The sequence below is a fragment of the Podarcis cretensis genome, assembly GCF_951804945.1.
Source record: "Podarcis cretensis genome assembly, chromosome: 2".
Classification (NCBI taxonomy): Eukaryota; Metazoa; Chordata; class Lepidosauria; order Squamata; family Lacertidae; genus Podarcis; species Podarcis cretensis.
In genome coordinates this window covers 23,870,123-23,891,029 of record NC_137171.1, presented here as the reverse complement: position 1 = coordinate 23,891,029, position 20,907 = coordinate 23,870,123, and the positions used below count along the sequence as shown (strand labels likewise).

Sequence of the window (20,907 nt, the reverse complement as noted above, 5' to 3'; positions counted from 1 at the left end):
AAATAAGTCAAAAGTTATGGAAAGTCATGAAGACCAGCTAATATACCTATGATTGTAATGTTTGGTTGCTAGCAATTCTGCTCTGTAGTGGGTCTTTTTCTTTGAGGTCTGCTTTTCTTTATTGGTCCAACAGTCAAAACTTTAAACTTGCTAGACATATGTTCCCAGTGCTTTTGCCCAAGGCAGAATAGGTGTTAAAGTTGTTTCTTCCTTTGATATGGTTCTGATACCTATGTGGAACTGTCAACCTCATGTCTGCTGCAGAGATAGTTCTCCTCATTTGTCTAGTGGAGTTTTCAAGCTTAATATGCTGCAATAAATAAAATAATAACAGTAGAATATGTCTGTTGAATTAGCCCCTACTAATGTAGTTGCATTTAATGACTGTTTTTATGCCTTGTAGGTAAACCACAGACGGCTAATAATTTCAGCCCTGGGGTCATATATTATCCTCCGGAGAACCCTTCAAAGGACGTCTGCCAGTGGACAAAAAAATTGCACGTGGCAAAAACAGAATCCATCCCACCCACCCACACCAGAAAATGAACACAAAATGCTGAAGATGGTGGTGTCAAACCTACGGGCTCAAAAGGCAATCTCAGTGCAATTTTTTAATCACTGAATGCAACTTTCCCACATCCCCCCCCACCCAGAGCACAAACCTATGCTCTACCATGTGACAACACAGCCTCAATGTGATTGGATTCTCAGGGGTTTTCAGGGGCCACAAAAATCACTTGGGGATGCCACATGGGGCCATGAGATAGCTACCCCTGATGCAAAGCAAGTAACCTCTTGGTTTGGGACAACTGGCTAAAACATTTTAAAATGTTTTAAGTAAAGGTAAAGGGACCCCTGACCATTAGGTCCAGTCGTGGCCGACTCTGGGGTTGCGGCACTCATCTCGCTTTATTGCCCGAGGGAGCCGGTGTACAGCTTCCAGGTCATGTGGCCAGCATGACTAAGCCACTTCTGGCGAACCAGAGCAGCGCACGGAAACGCTGTTTATCTTCCCGCCGGAGTAGTACCTATTTATCTACTTGCACTTTGACGTGCTTTCGAACTGCTAGGTTGGCAGGAGCAGGGACCGAGCAACGGGAGCTCACCCCGTCGTGGGGATTCGAACTGCCGAACTTCTGATCTGCAAGTCCTAAGCTCTGTGGTTTAACCCACTGCGCCACCCGTGTAAAATGTTTTAAATGGTTCTAATTTTGGTTCCTCTGTTTTGTTTTTGTTGGGCGGGTGTTGGTTAAATGTTTAGTTGGGGTTGGCGGTTATTTTAATCTGGGTATAACTGTAAACTGTTATTATTGTTATTGTTGCTGCTGTTATTATTGATTTCTATTGCTTTATTGGTTTGTATGTTGTTGGATAGGATATTTTGTTTTTTAACGTTTGATGTTTTGTTACGTTTTTATATATGTTGTAAACCGCCCAGGGTAGCTGGGAAAACGCAGCCCAATGGGCGGGATAGACATTTATTATTCTTAATAATAATAATTAAAGCATATATCAATACAACCACACTTTTCCTTTTCCAATACATTTTTAACTGCCAGATCTGATGATCATCAGTTCTATGGGAGCTACTGACACACATGTCCTTTTAGCATATCACAGACAACCTATGTAGAACTATCAACGGCTCAAACACCAGGTCTCTACACTATACAGTGGTACCTCGGGTTACATACACTTCAGGTTACAGACGCTTCAGGTTACAGACTCCACTAACCCAGAAATAGTGCTTCAGGTTAAGAACTTTGCTTCAGGATAAGAACAGAAATCGTGCTCCGGCGGCGCAGCGGCAGCAGGAGGCCCCATTAGCTAAAGTGGTGCTTCAGGTTAAGAACAGTTTCAGGTTAAGTACAGACCTCTGGAACGAATTAAATACTTAACCCGAGGTACCACTGTAGTATATGCAGTGGGCAGCTGCATTAATGGGCATCTCTTCTAAATCAAGACATCAACTGAGTGATGGCCAACAGGCACCCAACAACATATATCTGAAACAATCACACTATCATGTGCATTCCGGAAAAGCAAAGTTGGCCAGCCTTGATTTACATTTTCCTACACCGCTGCAAGGGAATGTACACACAGCAATGATCAAACATAACTCTTTTGTACTCTCAGGAACCTGTTAAGAGTTTCAACAAGTGTTGGATATCAAGAGAGATATTTGCAGGATTCTTTATATATGATTGTGTTCTCCATTGTTTCCTACAAAAGTGCAGACTCTGATAGAAAAAAAATACAGCTCAAGTGAAATATTTCTGTATTTTGCTAAGAATTCTGGGTGATTGGGGTTGATGGACTGCCATGAAAATTTCAAGGACAGGCTTGTCAGCAAAGAGGTGGTTGTGAAGACTGAAAGTGGAAGAAAACAGTTTAATATTACTTTTCTCAATCTGGCACAAGGAGCTGCTGTATTGGGGTGGAATGAGCCTGTGTCCTCCAGTCTCTGCCTCACCGATTAATTTGGAGAACAGGCAATATAATCTGTGATTTGTTTTTTAGTTAGTAGATCTTCCAATTCAACCTTTTAAATCTGGATGTCATTATAACTAAAAATAATTACTGAAAGATCTTAAGCATATTCAGACAGGGCACTATTCAAATCTTTAACCTAAGAGGGTTTCCCCCACTTTATGGACTAAAATATGCTAATGACTATAACTTAACCAAGACAGTATAGCTCTCTGACAAACATCAACAGGTTTATCATTGAAAAACGCTCCTTGGCAGATAAGCTTTTACATTTCACCAGTTCTGTGTTCCTTTTCTGGCCAACATTTGCATTTTACAGTTTATAAATAAATCTTTTAATGGTTACAGTGGATATTCCATATAATAAAACTGATACTTCAATTCATTACCTTCTTTTCAAGATCTCTCTCTAAATGAAGTTTCTCCTGCATATATGTCTGTTCTTGATCCTGAAAAATAGAGGTCAAGGAACTGACGATTACATGATAACTAAAACTTTTGGAACTATCTGATAACCATATTCAATGCACATGTAACAGCAAGTTTGATCAGACGGCGGGGAGTTGACTTAGCTAATCAATTTTAAAACAGGTGAAAAACTGGTCTATAGAAAAGGTGTGGGAATCAGAGCTCAAGATGCCACCAGTTCCAGTCTCCCATTAAGATAAAGGTAAAGGGACCCCTGACCATTAGGTCCAGTCGTGACCAACTCTGGAGTTGCAGTGCTCATCTTGCTTTATTGGCCGAGGGAGCCGGCGTACAGCTTCCAGGTCATGTGGCCAGCATGACTAAGCTGCTTCTGGCGAACCAGAGCAGCACACGGAAACGCTGTTTACCTTCCCGCCAGAGCGGTACCTATTTGGACTTTTTGATGTGCTTTCAAACTGCTAGGTTGGCAGGAGCAGGGACTGAGCAACAGGAGCTCACCCCGTCGCGGGGATTTGAACCGCCAACCTTCTGATCGGCGAGTCTTAGGCTCTGTGGTTTAACCCACAGCACCACCCGCATTCCATTAGAGGTGTGCAAACATGCAGAACCAGTTTCCATATGCCCCCCACCCCAAAGTGGGGAGAGAGGTTTGCATACATGAGCAAAATACCACAAACAGTTAACTGCATAATGTGGGCTCCTCTCCCTAAAGGGTTACACAACCCGTAGTAAAGGCAGCTAATGGATAAAAAGGAAAGGATGTTGGGCAGTGGAAAGCTGAAAAGGAGATGCAGTGAATTTACTGGTTAGGAATGAGAAAGAATAAGAGCCGGGCATAATTTGGACAGCAAGGAAAAGGCAGCAAATATTTGAAATGTAGGAGCCATGCGACATGTTTATGCTAATGTACTAATTTATACAAATGTAGCTATCACTATGTAAGACAGACACAGGGATTACTTTCAACTTCACTGTATGCATTTCTTTAATCCACTGATATATACGCTTTTCATATCAGTTCAATAAGCAAGGAAATAAGACAAATAGCCCCCAAGTTTCTTTAAAGGGTTTAGCCAGAAATAAGAACATATTCCATTATTACGGATGTTGAGTGATTGGCTCACATTTCCAAGAACTCCAGAAACTCTCTCACTTGAGCATTCTATTCATACAAATCACAGAAAGTAGTAAAACGAAAAAAGAAAAAAAAAAGGCTCATCATTTTTCCTGAGTGAAAAATGCAGAGCTCACCCTCAGCTGTTGCTGCCTTTGATGTTCTGATTCCAGTAACTGTTGTTTTAATTGCGACACACACTGTTCTAATTCTTCAATCACATCAGATGCCTGTAGGGATTTAATAGACAAGGGAATGTTGGTCTTGTATTAGCTCCGGCAGAAATAAACTTTTTTCAAAGTTCAACTTAAAAGACAGGAGGAGGAGAAGATGATCTACTTGGAAAAGATACAGAAAACTTTTAAACTCAATCTCTCCATATTTCATTTGTCCTTAAAATGCAAATACTACTATAGTTACTGATAGATTAAACAGTGTTGTTAGAATAGTCATTGGCACTTGATTAAAAATTGTGCACACACTTCAGAGAAACAAACTAACACTGAAACATTAGACTTCAACCCTGTCAACATGCATGCATATTAAGTATATTAAGGGAGCTGAAAAGAATCAGCTGATTAAATTAAACCCAGTCATATCTATACATGTGTATGCAAGCATAAAACCTCAAAAATTAACACTGAAAACTTGCTTTAATATATTGTTTATATATAAGCCTATCTGTATATAAGCCTATCCTATTCTTGAGTGTGAACTTACTTTCACTGCAGAAAGAGCATGTTCCTGTTTCAACAAATCTATGTCATCATCATATTTGCTTTGTAGAGTCTGAATGTTCTGCTCAAAGTCTTGCACAATACGCCCCTTTTCTTTCTGAAGTGAGTTGCATCTACAAATATTGCAAGGAAATCTAAGCAGAGGTATCTGACATAACACAACATTCTCTTCTCTTACACATCTTACAGCATGAACAGAACAATATTAAACTTCATTTTCTTATGAAGCATGAAAATACAATCACTTCAAACAATGAATTGCTTTTACAAAAATACAACCAATGAGAAAACAAGCGGTTTCATATACCAATTCCTCTAGCTATATATAGAGCTCCATTTTCAACCAGGGACTCCACACCCACCATTGGGAAATCCTGTGAGAAGCAACCAATAACAGAGAAAGATCAAGTACATTATCTGAGGTAATGGCAGATGAAGGTTTGCTTATACATTCACTTTTCTCATAAAGTTACTATCCGGATCAAGGAGAACAAGAAGTTCAAGAATGCTTACGCTACACTATTTTGCTGACTTTCCTGGGTTCTTTATAGGTTCATTGTATTTCTCCATAGAACTGTGAATTCCTCAACCACTGATGTGCCTTGGTGCCACAAGATTGTTTGTTGTCTTTGCATTACTACCCCCTTAGAAGTTGTACCTCTGCTATTGATTATTATCACCGTTGATTTATCCAATTAACCGCCATGGAAACACATCAGAAGGTGAGGAAATTATTTCACAGTATGTGATCCAAGTAAATAGGAAAGTAAAACATACCCAGATATTTATGAAACTCAAAATGCAACTTTTTGTTTTCATTTATCAGTCAGTTATTACTAAATACTAATGTTTTATTACAGGTAGCACTGAATAACTTTACACCTATTATCCAAAGTGGAAATGTTCATTAAGTACCTTGCCTTGACTTCTTCGAGTTCTGTGCACACAGCCTGGTAGGCTTGCTCAAGACTGGTCTTTTCTTGAGATAACTTCTGATGCTGCAAATTACTGGATTCCGCTTCCACAGTCAACTGGTGGACACGAGCCTCCAGCTCTTTGACCACCTGGTTCTAAATAAAGTGGTTAAAACTCTATTAGGAATTGAGTTGATGTGAAGATTCTCTATGGAAAATACAAAGGTTGGAAAAGCAAGCCCATCAAATCACATACAACAAAACAAATTAAATGTGCATCAACTTCAAACAGAATGAACAGCCTTTCATTCAAAATTTCAAAAACAATTTCAAATTTTCATTTCCAGATGGGAGAGTCATTATAGAGAGTTGCTCGAGAATAATATACCACTCTATACTTAATCTTGGACTGGACTTAACGGTCCAAGGTTCCTTTTCCTTTACCTTTATACCTAATCTTATCATAAAGCTATAAAAATTGAGACTGTAAAGAATTGGTAGATTTATTAACACAGAGAACTGAATTATACTGACATCATATTGTTGGCATTTCTTTCTCTCGAGAGACAATGGAGTGCACCTCTGGAGGTGAAGTCAAACCGCTGCATTAGCAACACTGAAGTGACCCCCCCCCCCGGGGCACAAGCCTGGGAAGTGGACAGATGACAAGACCCCACTCTCGGCTTCACTGATGTGCTCCAAAGGAAAGCAGAGCAGTACGTTTGGCACTAGCTCGGCTGCAGTAGTTGCTGGAAGGAGGCATACAAAGCACCATCCAAGGGACTCCACTCACGTACCTAGTTTTTGGAGGAGGAAAACAAGGGGGGAAATATTCTGAATCCCAGAAGCCAGAACAGCAAGAGGGATTGCTACACAGCAATCCCTCTTGCTGTTCTGGCTTCAGCGAAAGCAACGCAAAGCCTCTTCAGCGCATCGGGAGGCATGCTCTTGCTGCCCTGAAGAGGCTTCGCGCGGCTGTCCCTGATGCCAGAACAGGAAGAGGGATCGTTGCGCAGCAATCCCTCTTGCTGTTCTGGCTTCAGCGATAGCTGCGCAGCCTGCATTTGCTCCATAAGACGCACACACATTTCCCCTTACTTTTTAGGAAGGAAAAAGTGCGTCTTATAGAGCGAAAAATACAGTATTCCTTAACCTTTTTTTCTCCCAAAGATATCCCAGAAGCAGAAGCTTAGAATCAGCATTTTCCTTTGTTCCTTATCTGAAAGTAGGTTTGTTATGCCCCTGCACTTTTGTTTTGCCACTGCAGTATTCTATATATCATGCCATGATACAAATATGTGCTATTTCTTCCTTTTAGATAGCACTACTGTGCGGGGACTAGATGTCAGGGAGCCTTTTGCATAGTGCTGATGATGGGTCCCCAACACAGACAACCTGAACCCTTCAACGCTGCTGCATTATTATTATTTTTAAAAAAACTTCTGGCAGCAACATCACTCATGGTCCTCCCTCCTGGGCCTCCAGGCAGCATTTTAGCAGCAGGTGCATGGTAGTACCATTTTTTAATCTTGGCCCCCTAGGTGAAAAGGCTGTTCGCTATCTGAATTTATCCAAAATGCAAAGACACATGATTCATTTACAAAGTGAATGTACATAAGCCATTAATTAATTATGACCGGATGACCCTGGGCCAGTCACTGCCTCTCAGCCTAACCTACCATTAATTAATTAATTAATTAATTAATTAATTAATTAATTAATGGTAGGTTAGGCTGAGAGGCAGTGACTGGCCCAGGGTCATCCAGTGAGCTTCACGGCCGAGTGGGGATTTGAAACCTGGTCCCGCCCCGCCCCCCCGCACCGATCCTACTCTGACGCTCGAACTACTACATGACACAGGCTCTCTTATCATTTCTACCACTTCTTATTCCAAAAGCAATTTCTACGCCATCTGTTTCATAGATCTATGGGTCCAGGCATTACAATCTGAGCAACTTAGAACAGCAAGTGGCCATTGCAAAATGAGCTGAACTTGCCTCCTGTCCAAAAGATGCACTGGTGCCATCCCACTGCAATTTATTTATCTATTTATTAATCATCTGGGTGTTGCTCTTCGGGGCACTGCACACCCAGAACTATTCACAACATCATAAAACAATACATAAATAAAATAGAATGTAACGACAGCACTGGTGTTCGCAACCCTTTAAAAGTCTGAGCAGTTTACAAGCATCAGTACAAATTAGCACCTAAGAAGCAGAACCATCTGTAGTAAAATAACCAGTTCTAAGAGTATAGCCTTTAAGAGGTTTGACAGAGGTAGGTTTTTTAAGACACACATAAACACCGGCAGTGGAGAGGCCATACACACCCTTGTGGAGTTCCCCAATCTGGAGGGTACCACAGAGAAGGTCCCATCTCTCAGGCCCAGCAGCCAAACTGACCTGATAGGCAAATATACAAGTAAAACCTCTGAGCTTGCTCAGAAATGTACAGGCAACCAGTGCCACTGGTATAGATTTGGTGTCCTGTGCTCCAATCACCATACACTCACTATCAACTAGCATTCTGCACCAGCTGAAAGTTTCTGGACAGTCTTCAAAGGCAGCCCAATGTAGAGTACATTACAGTAGTCTTTCCTGAATGCGACCAGCCAATGGATTGCTGGGGCAGGGTTTGATCTCTCAACTGGTAAAGGTCAGATGCCTCCCATGACAACCAGGCAAGTGGTTAATATCAAAGCTGGGTCAGGATTCAGGAATTTAAACAGGACACACAAATCACAATTTTTATGTTAACAAAGGCTTGTGCGGCAGAAGGTGGAAAGAATGAATATTTCCAGCCACTGCTAAAGTGAAACTTAGCATCCATCAACTCGGTGCTTTTTTATAGTATGTAGCTGAAATTATTGTTGACACAATTCTGTAAACTGGAGATTTTTATGGCTCGTACTTGGGTAAAGCACTTGCATTATATCTTCTGAAACACGAACATCACATACGCAGTGCATTCTTAAAATATATTCTTTCAAATTGTTCTTAACACATCTTTAAGGACTATATTTGTTTGGACAAAAAGTCAAGCACATTTTTCTTTTCAATTATAGGATTTGCTGTGTAGCCAGTGGAGATTACTATCCTGCTTTTGATAAACAGCAGCTTTCAGACATCCTGTATCCAGTAGATTTGGCCATATGATAAGATCAAGAGGATATCCCACTTTGACAATTGGACAGTATTTGGCAAGGGGGGGGGGAATAACTTGAATCACTCGAAAGAGAATAAACTTTTCTTGTTTAAGAAACCGTTAGCAGTTCATAATGGCACACGAGAGAAAACTGAAAGGGCCCAAACAATCATTTTAAAAGCATTGATAATGAAAACAATAAACCCACTGGCTAGAAATTAAAACACATCTCCTAGATGATTTCAAGTAAAATTACTTTTTAAAAAAATGTTCTACCAGAAAAGGACTCAAGGCAATGTACTGTAAATGAAAAAATAGCTCATATATAAAAACAATAAAAACCAAAGGCAACAGAGTGTAAGCTATTTTAATAGGACAAGAAAATTAAAATATTTACTCCCTGTCTGAACTCTGATACTGAGGCAGGGTGGGATGCTTTCCAAGAAAGCAGATTCCAAAGTTCTGGTGCTACTACAGAGAACACCCTGCCCCAGGCTCCACAAAAATTTCACAAAGACGTAGAGGGAAAACCTGGACTAAGAGCTCTACAACCAATCACAAAGAATGGAGACATTCATATGGAAGGAAATATGTGCCTGTCAGAAATTCAAATGGAAATATATTTTAACCTAGATGACAGAGATAAAATGAATTGTAATCTTAAAGGGAAAAGATGAAACTTCATTACATAATCTCTGCATATAGGTCATTAGCAATGGTGTGGCCAACTTAATAAAGTGTCCACATCAGATCTACCCTTGTAAGGCAGGCCTCCTGAAGACACTCTCGGAAGAGGTTAAAATGTTCATCTTATAGTGTTTTGGTAAAGCTATGTCCTGAACACCGTGGCTGCCTGAACATCTCACATAAATAAGTCCTTTCTCACAAAGCTGCTGAGGTGGCAGCTCCCCAACCAAGCATGCCACAAAACCCTCAGGGACTTGAAAGTTAATGCAACTGTGTAGAGCAATACACCAACCATGGAAGAGAAAAGGTTGTGAAGACTCTTCTGACCATTATGGGAGTGGGACACTGAGGAGCACTGAAACTCTCCATGTACACTGACAATCCCCAGAGAGAAAATGACTGTGTGCCCTACCTTCCTGTGTCATACATTTGGTACTGGCTGTGTCCTCTGTGGTGAATCGAACCACATGGTTGTTTAGGCAACCATGATTCTAATGACAAAATCTGTGGAATCTGCCATTTAGAAAGCCTATTGAAGAACTCTATGGTCCAGTTTCCTCCCTACTGGTGCTTCCTAGATCCTCTCCCATCAGCTCCAGCTAGCATGGCCAATTTATGCAGCCTGGGGCTCATGGGTGTTGTAGTTGAAAACATCTGGAGAGCACCAGGTTGGACATGCAAGACTTGTCACTCCACAAGTTCATGTGCCCACCGGTGCTTGTGAAGTAGAAGCCTATGCCATGAAGAATGATTGCCAGCACGTAACTATACGTGGAAAAACTGAGACCTAAGGGAAACTCTCTCTTTCCCATCTCCAAGTGAAGTGTATGCCAGGATAGTGTGACCAAAGGGGGAGTCTCTCTACTCTGTTCTTTAGGCTAGAGTTGTTAACTTAGCTCCTTCTTTCAAAATACTAAACTGCCACAAGTAAGGAACAATGCCAGAGTCTATCTGCCCATGACAAAGGTGGGAAGAGCAAGATCCTCTTCCAAAAGTAAGTTTAGGAGATGGGCCTTCCTGCCCCCCAAAAAACTTAATTTCCCTATGCTAGGTGTCCTACTCCAGGAGAAAATATTGTCCCTGTAAATTTGACATCTAAAATGATAGACTGGAAAGCCTCCTCGCAATGAAGAACCAGCCATCCAAATGTACGCTTCTATAATTCCTAGTAATTCTTTACTGATGTTTATGCATACAGGCAGACTGTTACCTGAAATAAGGGGAAGTAAGAGACAGCAAGGGGCAATACAAAATAAAAACTAGACAAAGCAGTAGAGATTATGTGGAAGCAACATTAGAATTAAGCATTTTTAAAATACTGTACAAAAAAAGTGAAGAGGTATTCAGTGGTGATGGCTGAATAAAATCATAAACCATAAAAAAGAAAGTTCATAATTCCATAATATACCAGGTTACACAAGAGGAATTTGCGATTGAACGAAATATCTAATACTTATTTAAAGCTGAATCTGATCAAGCAGAATCGTATCAAGTGTTTTAGATCTTATCTGCTATCTAGCAAGTTACAGGAAATAAGAAGATATTTAACTCCTATTGTATACAGGGGATAGGAAGATATTTGATTCCTGTTATGATGAAATGTAAACACATGTAATTGGAAGAGAAAACAATGTGGCTATTAGGCAGTGAATCACTTTCAGATTTCTTGAGACTCTTTGCCTCAAAGCAAAGAAAAACAATGAGAGAGGAAATAAAGATGATTGCCTAACAACCTGGTTGTTTAGACACATGCTAATGCTGAAATCTCTCAACTTTTACACATAAGCGTGATTGAAACAGAATGAAATTTAGTGTACAAAGCAATATACACAAAGCAAATCATCAATAAAAACTCCATATGACTACTGAAAGGTCTGGGTGCCTGAATGTGTGAAAATATGTGGTTCATAATGTTACCAGGGTAACTGCTCAGGAGAAGATATATGAGATACAAGACGGCTGCAGGAGGAAGGAGGAGTCAGTGAAAGTTGTCTCCCCCGCTTCCTTCCCACTTTCCCACTTCCATCTTGTTTGTGGAACTGGGAATGCTCCCACCGGTAGAAGCCTAGTTACGTAGCTTCTAAGCCTTTATTTCCCCTTCATTAATCAGCCAAAAAATTAAACATCATACTGAACCACGCCTTCCCCACACGTTGTGGTTGTATCTGAAAACAACAATGTAAATGTTTAATATTTGAATTTATATAAAACATATGTATATTTTGGGTGGGATGCAGTGCGGTGCAGAGGGATAGTCTTCAACATTTTGAAAGGGGGGGAAGGCATTGTCAAAAACAAGCACTGTGGATTTCAGGTGAATTAAAAAATAACAACAACCCATGTAGTACATGACATAGGCAACAGCTGTGTTGATAAATTGATGTACTGTTGTACTATTATGCATTATTATTATGATTAGACTGCATAGCTGGCAAGCAGAAACTAAAAGTTGGCTACCAAGCCCAGCCATAATTTGGAGACCCCAGTAAAGTGGTACCTCGGGTTACAGACGCTTCAGAATACATACGCTTCAGGTTACAGACTCTTATTAACCCAGAAATATTACCTCAGGTTAAGAACTTTGCTTCAGGATGAGAGCAGAAATCATGCTCCGGTGGCACGGCAGCAGCGGGAGGCTCCATTAGCTAAAGTGGTGCTTCAGGTTAAGAACAGTTTCAGGTTAAGAACGGACCTCCAGAATGAATTAAGTATTTAACCCAAGGTACCAGTGTATACAGATCAGATTCAAACTCCTATTGAAGCAGAATTTTCTTTAACAGAATTTTTTTAACAAGTTATCAGCCCTGCTGATAACTAAACTTCATTGTTCACATAACCCTTCTCTCTGGCTAAAGGCACAAGAAGATAAAATGTGAGCTGGTGGTTTTAAGAAACAAAATAAATGTTTATTTATCAAGCGATGAATCGCAGAAGATAAATTAAGCTGGTATGTAAAACATAATTCTTATTGCTGTAGACTTCTTATACAAAACTATTGCGTGCTATTTGAGAATGCTAATAAGCTACTTGTTTGAAGGCTTTTAAAAGACCTCCAGATATATATTTATTTGCCCACTTACAGTTATAAAAAGCCCACACTCTCGCCCAGTAGAAAGCAATATCCTGTGAGATTTTGACCAGCTTCGGCCCATCTGAAGCTGATACAGGCTCGTCGTATCTTGAGCCCAAGCAGAGTAGTCCGCACAGCAGAAGGATAAGCAGTATGTGCCACATTCTTAACTTTATTTACACTCTATGCTAAGAGAATACAAACATGCATCTTGCCTCTGTGAGAGCAGAGAAGCAACTGTCTCTCTGACAAAGAAACCGAGAGAACAGTGAAAAACAGGAAACCAGTGAATATCACATCCAGTCTCCCATTCCCGTGGGAATCCAACAGTAACTTGGACTGTGGAATGCAAAACAATGTCTTGTGACTGCAGTTGCTGCTCAGTGAGGGAAATAGAAACCAACATATCCAACCTGGCCAAATACTTCATTCATTCTTACTGGGATATCCCTGAATTTGATGTCTTTCACAGGAGAATATGATGATTTGCTGGGTAAGATGCTACACCTACAGCTCAGGGACAGCAGCCAAGCAAAACACAGGAATCATGCGAGTCAGAGAGTCACTCCAGTGCATGCTATGTTCAGAGAGTAATATCTAACATGACCAGAAATCCATCTGTCTCTAAATCCCATTTCTGTTTTCAAAGGCTGCCAATTTTCAAATATTCCAAAATGAATCATTCACCACCATGTGTATCCCCCTCCCCAAATTCGTTCCAATATATTTTTTAAAATTCCATTTATATGTTTATTATAAGCTTAAAAAGGATTAGGAGTCAAATGCCAAATCTAATGTTGACTTTTGGGTGAAACCATTGTTCCAACTTACTTGTCAAATACTAATAATTTTTCTGGTCCAAAATCTAGCAATAACTATTGCTGTATGTTTAAGATAGCAATATTTCTCCTCAGAAATAGAACTATGTATAACAGAATAATGCATGTGTCAAGAATATAATTTGCAAGTCTCATCACTCAGCAAAATTCACTTGTGCACAACAAATGGCACTCTTGACAGTAGAAGACTCTAAGAAAAAGGGGGGTGGGGGAGTCTGAAATAATAAGAAAAGAGAAACTAATTTTCAGTGACAGTCTAGTCTTTCATCTTAAGCCATACCTTGAACCCTACTATGTTTAATTATTAAATCAGGAGCTGCTGTGCAAGATCTGTCTGCTTTTGATGGTTCTAAAATTCAATCCTGCTGACAGACTGTGTCCATTTCTTGCCATATTTATCATTACCTATGCCAAGGTTTGAATGCTAATTTTTTTCCAATTCAACTTTCATTAACAACAGAATCTAAAATTTGAGTGAGCTTTAAAGGCAACATCAAACAAATGATCACTACTTTAAATGTGCCACACTGATGAAAAATGTCAAAAGGGACTTGTTGAGTTTTAAGGCACAAATACCTGCCTTGCAAACTCCAAGTACAAAATTCGTCTCACAAGCGACTCAGAAGGGAAGGACACCAAGACACAAAACCTTGTGAAACATCAACACCTGAGCATAGAACAGAGAGACACTTTTGCGATGAGTTTGTATTCTGTCGCTACTGTCAAACTAGAATAAAGAAATGATGAAGGACCATGCGGGAATTGCAAGATGAAAAGTGACTTCCCATCTACATGAGGAACCAATCTGGTATGATGGATGACCCCTTTAAATGAGATTCCCCCCTAGGGGTTACAGCTTCCCAATCCCAGTTCCCTATCTGCTAACAAGTACTTTCAAATCTTCTAACGTTGCTCAAGTGTGACACCATTCCATCCTGCAAATCTATAAGAATAAGTCATTACTTGTGCCCACTGTTGCAATACAACCTCCGATACCATAACTATGCTGATGCTATGACAACTCAAATAAAGCATTCATGGTCTTTGTTGTCTTTCAACAGGCCTTGTCAATGCTGGGAGCGGGGACAGACAACCATGCCATATCATGAAGAGTGCAAAGAGTTCAGTCGCAACACATGGAAGCTACTACCAGCACTAACAATAACTTGAAAAGAATTTAAGATGATGAACGTTCTCCCTTTCCATAAATCAAAATACTTTGCATTTATAGGTCCTGTTCACTTGTCATGGAAAGCCACAATCCATGACTTAGCATGAACTGCTGACTTGTTCCTGATTCATTTCACCCTTCCTTGGGCAGGGGGAAAGGAACAACAAGTGCTGCTTGTGGTTTGCTTCCCCTTGCTTGAGTAAGGACAGAGTGAAATGGGAGGAATTTGACAGTCTGCAATAGAACACTGCTCATTCACACTGAGCATCAGCTCATGGCTTGCTGTAATATGCAAACATGGTCAGAGAGAGCATTTCAAATCTTCCAAGTGCTGTGTATACATTGATACAACTGCCCCGGAAGAAAGGGCCAAAATTATCACCGAGAGATAATGGTTTGTCTAAGGCCACCTAATGAGTTAATGGCCAGGGAGAGATGGGAAGAAACAACACTAGCAACTTCTTTCTTCTTGCTGTACTTCAGCTCCCCTCTGCCCTTCCACTACTTAAGACTGGAAAAGAGCAAAAAGAGGTAAGAGAAAGATTAGTGTGTCCAATCATAATGAAGGAAGAGAAAGAAGGAAAAAGAAAACCGTTTTAAAACAGAATCTGCTGCCCTGTGAAGTCTTACTGACCACCGTGATTCTCACAACCAATCTGGGAGTCATCCTCCTTGGCTGTGTACTTAGTTTGGCTCAGCCTTTCAGAACAAGGAAGAGGAATCATTTTCCAGAATCAAAGACTGACTACAGTGGTACCTCTGGATGCGAATGGGATCCGTTCCAGAGCCCCGTTCACATCCTGAAGCGAACGCAACCTGCATCCGTGGGTTGCGATTTGCTGCTTCCGCACATGCGCATGACATCATTTTGAGTGTCTGCGCATGCACGAGCAGCGATACCCGGAAGTAACACACTCCGTTACTTCCGTGTCGCTGCAGAGCGCAACCCGAGAAAGCTTAACCCAAAGCTACTTAAACCCGATGTATGACCGGACTTGCCAGACTTGCCAGTACCCAAGAAAGGTGTCAGTTTTCCTGCAACATCTCTGCCTTCCAGAACAGAGATGGGGAGGAATTTTTTAAGCAAAATGACCTCATTTGAACCTCCTGGACTACCATAAGGGCCGGAACATAAATATCCTGCAGATTTGGCACTCAGAATTTTGTGATACAGTTCTTAGCTTTTAAAAAAAGAACCAAAATGCATTCTAAGGTACTTATTTTATGAAAAGACACATTTAGAAATGTGTACATTGAGATAAAATAGGTATTTGAAGATGTATTCCGTGATTATTCACATATTTAAGCATCTATGAATTTTCATACAGATTTAGCTTTTTAAAAAAACCTGCAAGTTAACTGCAGAAATGGGATGGAACAGACTTCAGAATAAACACACTTGACATAGATACAAACCAGAGACAGAGTGATCTGGCCAACCCTACCTTCCAATTCTCTGTGTTCTTCACACTCTACACTAAACTGATTGAACTTGCAGATCTGAAAGTAGGTCACTTCGGGGGGAGGGAGATAAAAAAGTGGGGATTTTCTAACTAACTGAGCAATTCTTTTGATAAGGTCTCTTGGCATCCTATGTGGCAAATATCCATGAAGAAACATTAAGATGGGGCAATGGAACAATCAGGAGACACCAGCAGAGCAGATTTATCATAGCATAAAACTTATAGGTTTAAATATCCCATGCTAAGAACATTAAAACTGGAAAATAGAGAGCAAAGATATGGAAAAGGCATGGACCTACATTATATGTAGGGCTACCTCTGAAGACAGTTTGGGAACTTAAGGTAGTGCAGAATTCAAAGTGCTGATTTTGAACTATAGAGCCTTAAACACGTCAGGACCGCAATACCTCAAGGACCACCACTTTCCCTATGAACCTATCCAGACCCTGATATCACCTTCTGAGGCCCTCTGAGACATTTGGAATGTGGCGACACGAGAATGGGCCTTCTCTGCAGTGGCTCCCCGTCTGTGGAATGCTCTCCTCAGGGAGGTTCACCTGGCGCCTTCATTATACACCTTTAGGCACCAGGCAAAAACGTTCCCTTTTAATCAGGATTTGACTGACATCCTATGCCCTTTGAAAATGTGTTGGGTGAGGGATTATTGGGTTGTTGTTGTTGTTTTTATTTTATTATGTACTTTGTGGTTTCATATTCTAATTTTATTCTGTGAACCACCCTGAGACCTGCATGTATAGCATGGAAGAAGAAGAAGAAGAAGAAGAAGAAGAAGAAGAAGAAGAAGAAGAAGAAGAAGAGCAGCAGCAGCAACAACAACAACAACAACAACAACAACAACAACAACAACAACAACGATTCCTCATTGCAGGAAAGTAATCCACACTTTAGCTCAAGGAAACCCACTATTACAATGATACAGAAAAAAACGTGACCTAAAGCGGAACCAGTTGTTGATTAGCCATAATACCATAAAAGGCAAGGCCCACACTCCAATACAGGTTTTGCACCTCTACAGGTTTGATTCTCTATAGAACTAAAAAGTAGGAGAAAAGCTTTAGCTGGAGCTCTGAATCACTACTGCCATTTCATAATAAAAATCTTACAATAAACTGTAAAATGTATCAGCTATTATATTCAAAATAAACATGGAGGTGAAGTGAAACCTTGTGTGAAGTAGGATGGGGGAGAGGAAGAGACACAGTGTTCCCACTTCAACTATCCGTTTAATAAAGCAATGTCACTGTTTACAGTCTTGTACTGCACAAGAGTTACAATAATTCTCAGCCTGACAATATTTTCGCATATTTCTGTGACACAAATAATTTTTTTACCTAAATTTTTATATCAGCACTACAATACACTCGTTTATGTCACTTGAACTATACAAATTTCCACATTCTGGAATACTTACAGTTGATTTGTTTTGTGCCAAATATTCTGCTTCCATTTTACTTAGTCGTGCGTTTGTATCCTCCAGCAATTCCTGGATGTTTTCCGTGTGTTTTTTCTGAAGGTCAAACTTCTCCTTTTCCATTTCAGCCACAGCATTATGGAGCTATACACAAACACACACAAAAATTAGGATAGCATTCAGCAGCTCCTATCCTAAAATGGCTGTGGTATTATAAAAAGGCAATGTATTATTTTTTAAAAATAGAAATATTTTTTCCATATCAATATCTTCCTACATTTATAGTGAATCCAGGGGGGAAAAAACACAGATTACCCTTTTCTCCCATTCATTGTTCAAGGAATCTGTACTTTGCTCACACAACTTCTTTAGTTCTGCAATTTGCTTTTCCTTTGCTTCTCTAACAACTTGTGACTCACGGACAAGCGTCTGAACTGTCAGAAAAGAGAAATATAAAAGAAGAAAATGCAATACATGAGAAAATGGGCCTTTCTGATATTACATCTGGCAACGGATATAATCAGATGAGTGTTCCAGCTGACCTCACTTTGTTTAAAAGCGGCATTTCATTTTAATGTGTGAAACCTGCCTTTGATTACATTTCTTTAAAAACCTTGAACGATAAATTAGTTTGCTTCCAATTTATTTCTGGATAAGTGTGATTATAAAACATATAAATGTTTTGAATACAAAGGGTGGTCAGGTTCCAAAGAACTACAGGTGGTGACCATTTTAGACATGTCCAATTGACGTGCGATTGCCGACATGTGGATCCTTTAGGACCCAGAAGAAGGCAGAATGGGGACCGGATAAGGGCAGGGCTTAATGGGGGCAGGGCATAATGGGGTGGGGGCATTTATGCATGCTCTGCGGAACAAAACCTCCGCACAAAATGGTCACCTTCTGTACTCTAATTGTACAGAATTCAGTAGATAGGTCTACCAAGATTTTGTTTGTTTCTCATCTGATTAATGGACTACGCTGCCATATTGTTGTTTTTTTAATCCCAAGTTGCAAAAGTAGTTTTCCATAGGATACGGGGGGGCTGGTATTGGGGTGGTGGAGAGGGGGTGCCCATCACTAAACTCATTGGGTCGGCAGAACAGTCCTGAGCCAAATAATTTCACTTTAGAAAACCAAGCCAAACACTTGAGCAAAGCTCATGGTGCTCAAATGCTTCTAACAGCAAAACAATTAAGACTCTTCAAATGTATTCAGATTAATTCTATGCAGGTTCAAAGGTATACCCTCCAAATCAGACAGTAACTCCTAACAGTAGCTGTTGACCAGCACGCCAGCAGGCTCATCCTGCTTCCTTTTACAAAGGCTGCTGAGAAGATCTAACCAAAGAGAACAGGGATGCTCTTTTTTTTGTTCTGTAGCAATCCATGGCAAAGCCAGTTTGAGGAGCAATTTCTGACAAAGTCCTGAATATTTGCCTCTAGTTAGATAAGGTGAAAATTAATACTTTTGAGTCCAGAATACTTCGTTTATGCTTCATCACCTTTTTTTTCAAGCTTTCGAATGGTCTCTTCAGCTTCACTCTGCTTAGTTTTGTACAAGGTCTTCAGTACCTCAGTTTCATTATTCTTTCTGTCCAAAATCTATAGGATAAATCACCAATGCTTAGTAAATCTATGAGGCTAAGTATATACCGGAAAGACTACAATCAGAATACAGTATAGTATCAGCAGGAACCAAGATAAATTTGGTATATTAAAAGAAACTCCATGAAGTGTGTATTTCTCACACACTTAATAAGGATTTATGAATTTAGAAAGTATTTAGAGCAACTAAATGTAACATAAACAAAGGATGCATTCAGCTGGTCAAAACAGCACAAAACTTTTTAAAAGACTCGTACAGTTTTAGTGTAAATGTCCTTTGTGAAAGGAACTGAAAAGAGAGGGAAACGTTACACAAAAGACTGATTTTGAGAAGATTTATTTTCCCCAAGGCATCAACATCCCTTTGCAATCATATAAAGAATTTTGAAGTCTAACAAGTTCTGAAAGAGAACTCTAAAATGCAAGTGTAAGTATTATTGCTAAATGCTCTGTTTAATCCTTTGGGATCCCAGCAAGAAAAGAAAAGAATGTGAAGAAAACATTCAAGATGAAATGTTTTCTTTACAAAAGAACTCGGTATTCAGTCTGCAAACAAAAAATAATAATAAAAGGATTATTCTTTACTTTAGAATACCATAGGACATCTCATCTGGAGACCCTGCTGTGTCAGTCAAAACAAAACTACTAGTTTCAAAGGAAAAGCAAGGGCAATATTTTTGTTCTAAACCTCCCCAGAATACAGGGCTGTACATATTTATGATTATTAACCAGCTTAAACTTTTCAGTGGATTCCCCAAATCCTGAGATAATTCCCACCGCCATATTCTCTGGCCACAATCTCACCTTTGTGAAAAATATATTCTATTCCCTTTACATTCACCCAATATTTAGTGGTACTCGCAATTCTGAATAGTATAGAAATGTAAGTTTTCTAGCCCTATGCCTTTCGTACTGGGCTGAATATACAAACCCAAACTACTATGGCTCCTACAGGCCTAGACAATGGTCTACTTCCATTGATTGTAACAATAAAACTTGGTTATTTGCAAAACTGCCAGCTCTCCACTGTACCACATGTGGTCATGAAATACCACAGGATATCCCACAAATTTATAAAATAATGTTCTGCCTCACTGTCTTTCAGTTCATGACACACGGACATTTCCTATTCACTCTCAGCAATGCATAAACTTAAAGGAAGCAAGGCATTACTTCCACTCACACTGTGCATCTGGAATACAAATATATAGTAATGTTACAGGCTGGAGGCAAAAAGTCCACTGGCTCTTCTTTTAATCTCTTACTATGCTCAAAGCAATTAGGACCACTTTTTTGAGGGGAGTTGAGGGGAAACTGCTTCCCAACCATCTCCAAATCCCATCACCTATTGCCACCGATCTTGCCAACATATCTTTCAGTTTTCTTATGCTGTTATCTTCTTTCTCAGTTTGGCTGACATATGAGAGACCTGGCGAGAATTCATGACTATGCTCATTGTTGAGGTCTCCATCAGCAGATTCACTTCATCTTCAACCACCCAGGACATTTGCTCACCCCAGGCTCAGTTCAGAGTTTTGGTACAAGTGAACTTTAACTGAGAAATCATATTGCCTCTGACACCAATCCTAACATTACTGTTTAAGAGGATGTGGTTTCACACTGGACACCTTTGGGAGCTGTTGGTGCCTTGGGTTGACCAACCTCCCATTCCATGTTATTCTTTCAAAACTCTTACATCCTCTCATATTCAGCACCTAGACACAGTGGCAAGAGCCAATTAACAAAATATGTACATTGCCAAATATTACAATCCTTTTGAAGAATCTTCAATGTTTTATACTTTGGG

The 20,907-nt window shown here is 40.0% G+C and overlaps 1 protein-coding gene across 5 annotated transcripts in view; it reads right to left on the bottom strand.

Moving 5' to 3' along the window:
- Positions 1-20,907, bottom strand: part of CEP112 (centrosomal protein 112) — a 210,426-nt gene that overhangs the window by 143,020 nt on the left and 46,499 nt on the right. For all 5 annotated transcript variants that reach the window (XR_013835792.1, XM_079965385.1, XM_079965387.1 and 2 more), the window contains 7 exons: positions 18,998-19,097; positions 17,809-17,927; positions 17,494-17,637; positions 5,686-5,840; positions 4,754-4,883; positions 4,171-4,263; positions 2,880-2,939 (listed from right to left, as the gene is read on the bottom strand). Coding sequence is in view for 4 of the 5 variants with exons in the window: in XM_079965385.1 (XP_079821511.1) it covers positions 2,880-2,939; positions 4,171-4,263; positions 4,754-4,883; positions 5,686-5,840; positions 17,494-17,637; positions 17,809-17,927; positions 18,998-19,097 (801 nt within the window). In the remaining variant the exon portion in view is untranslated. The remainder of the gene's footprint in view (positions 1-2,879; positions 2,940-4,170; positions 4,264-4,753; positions 4,884-5,685; positions 5,841-17,493; positions 17,638-17,808; positions 17,928-18,997; positions 19,098-20,907) is intronic.